Genomic DNA, 4261 nt, shown 5'->3' with positions numbered 1-4261 from the left:
GTAGCTGGGACTACAGGCGCCCGCCACCTCGCCCGGCTAGTTTTTTTGTATTTTTAGTAGAGACGGGGTTTCACCGTGTTAGACAGGATGGTCTCGATCTCCTGACCTCGTGATCCGCCCTTGTCGGCCTCCCAAAGTGCTGGGATTACAGGCTTGAGCCACCGCGCCCGGCCAATATAGACACTTCTTATGAAGTCCTTTTTGGAAGCCAGGATTTACTTATGTTATCTTGTGGAATCCTCAAAATAGCCCTGAGAAGTGAGTAATACATTTTACAAATGGGGAAACTGAGTCTTTGGTTGCCCAGCTGGTCAGCAACAACAGTATTATCTCCACCCAGATCCTTCAGGCTCCAAAGCCCAGTATTTATGCTCCCAAAATAGTGGCCAATGGCCATGTTATAGAATGGCTAGACTGGGGGGCCTGGAAAGCAGGATCATGACTGGGTGCCTCATCCCTGGGTCTCCAGGTCCTAAGATAAGAGTCAGGAGTCTGTAAATGCTTGCATGAATGAATGAATGAGTGAATGGGCAAAGCTGAGAGGAGATGGATGGGATGAAACTTATCATACACAAGATATAGTGGCACCACATTAGCCCATTCCATACTGAAAGTAACTGAGACATAGGTGTGAGTCTCTCCATTTCACAGATGATGAAACCTAGGCTTTGATGGGGTACAATGCCCCTTCTGCCCTAGGATTGGGAATGGAATGGGAAAGAATCCAGCAGATTGGGAGTAAAATGGGAAAGAGCCAAGCAGCCGCACCTTAGCAAGTTCCTCCTGCAGCCTGGATGTTTCGGCCTGCTTTGAGCTCTGCAGGGAAGGATGAGGGATGGGAGGGTTGTTGTCAGCAAGGACAGGGAGAAGCCTTCCCCTGCCCATCTGCCTCCCTCACCCCATCAGCCCACAAGATGGTGTGATGTCACAGCCATCTCCGTGGGACTATAGACAGAGGTAGAACATCTGCCCTGCCTTCTGTCTCCAGCTCCAACAGACCCAGATTCACCTCTAAGCCTTGCAGCTGCTCCCAGAGCAATCTCTTCTCCTCTTTCTCCATTTCCCATTTCAGCTCCACCTCTGCCAACGGCATGGGGGCCAGGACGGTGGGGGCTGGACCCCCTGGGGGGTCCCCCTGGCCCTCACTGACAGCTAAGGACTTCCCGGCTTCTTTCCCGTAGCGTTCCTGCAGGGCTGGTGAGTAGAACAGGGATATATTATGGATGAGATGGTCTCTGAAGTCTCTTGCCATGCGTCGAACAGAGGGAGAACTGGCCTTCAACCCCTCAGGTGGCAGAGTCCCTGCGCCAAATGACCACATGCATAAAAGACGAAGGTTCAGCTCTATCCATGCCTCTAACATTTTTTTTTTTTTTTTTTTGAGACAGGGACTTGCTATGTCACCCAGGCTGGAGTGCAGTGGAATGATTACGGTTCACTGCAGCCTTGACCTCCTGGGCTCAAGTGATTCTCCCACCTCACTCTCCCAAGTAGCTGGGATCAGAGGTGTGTGCCATCACCCCGGGCTAATTCTTTGAGTTATTGTAGAGACAAGGTCTTACTACATTGCCCAGGCTGGTCTTGAACTCAGCTCAAGCAATCCTCCCGTCTCAGCCTCCCCCAAAAATCTTTTTCCCTGGTCAGGCACGGTGGCTCACGCCTGTAATCCCAGCACTTTGGGAGGCCAAGGCGGGCAGATCATGAGGTCAGGAGTTCAAGACCAGCCTGACCAATGTGGTGAAACCCAGTCTCTACTAAAAATACAAAAATTAGGCGGGTGTGGTAGTGAACGCGCCTGTAATCCCAGCTACTCATGGGGCCGAGGCAGGAGAATCGCTTGAACCCAGGAGGCAGAGGTTGCATTGAGCCGAGATCGAGCCATTGCACTCCAGCCTGGGTGACAGAGCGAGACTCCATCTCAAAAAAAAACTTTTTCCCTAGACAGTCTTGCTCTGTTGCCCAGGCTGGTGTGTAGTGGTGCAATCATAGCTCGCTGCAACCTCAAACTCCTGGGCTCAAGCGATCCTCCCAAGTAGCTGGGACTACAAGTGCACACCATGCCCATTTAATTTTTTTATTTTATTATTTATTTATTTGTTTATTTTCTTGAGATGGAGTCTCTCTCTGTCACCCAGGCTGGAGTACAGTGGTGTGATCTCGGCTCACTGCAAACTCTGCCTCCTAGGTTCAAGTGATTCTTCTGCCTCAGCCTCCCAAGTAGCTGGAATTACAGGCATGCTCCACCAAACCTGGCTAATTATTGTATTTTTAATAGAAACAGGGTTTCGCCATGTTGGCCAGGTTGGTCTTGAACTTCTGACCTCAGGCGCTCTGCCCACCTTGGCCTCCCAAAGTGCTAGGATTACAGGTGTGAGCCACCGCGACTGGCCTATTTTATTTTTAGTACACACAAGGTCCTGCTATGTTGCCCAGACTGGTCTTGAACTCCTAGCCTCAAGAGATCCTTCTGCCTCGGCCTCCCAGAGTGCTGGAATCACAGGTATGAGCCACTGTGCCCAGTCTCTCACAAATATTTTAAGCCCTATCAACCACTAAGATTCTGTTTACTATTAGCCCAAGCTGGTTTCACAAATCCCATTCTCAATCCTTCAAGCCCCACCCATAGCCCTTGAAGGCCATGCCCACCATGTGCCACCATTGACTTATAGCTGAATCCCTCCTAGAGCCTCCTAATTCCCACCCACATTCTACTAAGTCTCCCTCCTAGTCATGGAACCAGCACCCACCACCACAGACGTCCCAGCTGCTCTCCAAAGTTCCACATACCACATGCTCCCACACTCTATCAAGCTTTCTTTCAGCTTTCATCCCAGACCCCACTTACAATCTGGGCTCAGAATCTTCCCAACACTCCATTCACTTTTTCCACTTAGCAAATATCTCCTTTTTGACATTCAAGCTGCTAATCTGTAACATCTGCTAGGTATCAGACACTGAACTAATGCAGAATGATATTACCTTTTATCTCTACTACAATCTTCTGGGTGACAGACATCACTACATGAACTGTGTAGATGACAAGGCTTTGGCTCAGAGAGGTGAAATGGCTTGTCCAAAGCCACACAGGGCATGGGCCAACCCTATTTCTGAAGCTCTTCTCCTTCCCATGAGAGGATGACAGCCTTTCTTGCCCTACTCAAGCCCCAAGGTCCCCGCATCCCCAGGAGGGCCTCTATGCACCTGCCACGTTCTTCTGCAAGGCTGTGTTTTCAGCCTGCAGCCTCAGCAGCTCCCCATCCACGAGGGGCCCAGCTTGGGCAACCCCTGCTCCTGCAGCCCCCTCCTTCAGTTGCTGGTTCTCTCGCTCCAGCTGTTCCATCTGGCTGCAGAGCTGAACAGAGGAAGAGAAGGGGCAGAGAAGCAGAGAATCAGAACAGTATTTGCTGAAACCTACATAGCATTTGTCCATGTACTTTACAATTCACTCAATTCCCATAATGACCCTATGATGTAGGTGCCCTCCCACTTTACAAATAAGGACATTGAGGCACAGAGATGTTAAACAATTTCAAATTCACACATCTTTTAAGTGGCAGAGTCAGAAAATACCAAGAGCATACCAAGTATGAGGACACCAAAAACCATTTTCCTCTTCCTACTTCCAACCTCAGAGATGCAATCCAAGACCTCAGGCTCCTCTGGAGGTTGTTAGTGCTACAGACAGCCTCACTGCCACCCCTCTTCTGTGGAGGGCTGGATCCTGGGCCCAGAGTTAGCTCCCTCTCATCCTAAGCACCACAAAGAGCTTGCAGGTCATTTCCAGGGCCAACACTGATGACAGCTCCTGCATTGCCAGCCGTTAGTCTTGGAGACGTATACAATGCCAATAAAACTAAGCCAGACCTCTGCCCAATTCCTGGCTAAAGTACACTTCTCAAAGCAGTCCTGAGAAAATCCCTTGTCCCCATTTTCTTTTTTTTTGAGACGGAGTCTCGCTCTGTCGCCCAGGCTGGAGTGCAGTGGCACGATCTCGGCTCACTGCAAGCTCCGCCCCCCAGGTGCACCCCATTCTCCTGCCTCAGCCTCCCGAGTAGCTGGGACTACAGGCGCCTGCCACCACGCTCGGCTCATTTTTTGTATCTTTAGTAGAGATGGGGTTTCACCATATTAGCCAGGATGGTCTCGATCTCCTGACCTTGTGATCCGCCTGCCTCGGTCTCCCAAAGAGCTGGGATTACAGGCGTGAGCCACTGCGCCCTGCCCCTTGTCCCCATTTTCTTTTTTTTTTTTTTTTTTTTTT

The 4261-nt window shown here is 50.4% G+C and overlaps 1 protein-coding gene across 1 annotated transcript in view; it reads right to left on the bottom strand.

The window, feature by feature from the left end:
- The window catches only part of GRIPAP1 (GRIP1 associated protein 1), a 28612-nt gene that overhangs the window by 15700 nt on the left and 8651 nt on the right, over positions 1–4261 (bottom strand). The window contains exons 6-8 of the mRNA XM_011991385.1: positions 3202–3352; positions 1010–1194; positions 769–816 (exon numbers count right to left, since the gene is read on the bottom strand). Coding sequence (XP_011846775.1) covers positions 769–816; positions 1010–1194; positions 3202–3352 — 384 coding nt within the window. The remainder of the gene's footprint in view (positions 1–768; positions 817–1009; positions 1195–3201; positions 3353–4261) is intronic.

Source organism: Mandrillus leucophaeus, unplaced genomic scaffold, assembly GCF_000951045.1.
Source record: "Mandrillus leucophaeus isolate KB7577 unplaced genomic scaffold, Mleu.le_1.0 Scaffold395, whole genome shotgun sequence".
NCBI classification, from domain to species: Eukaryota; Metazoa; Chordata; class Mammalia; order Primates; family Cercopithecidae; genus Mandrillus; species Mandrillus leucophaeus.
This window is presented reverse-complemented; position numbering and strand designations above follow the sequence as displayed.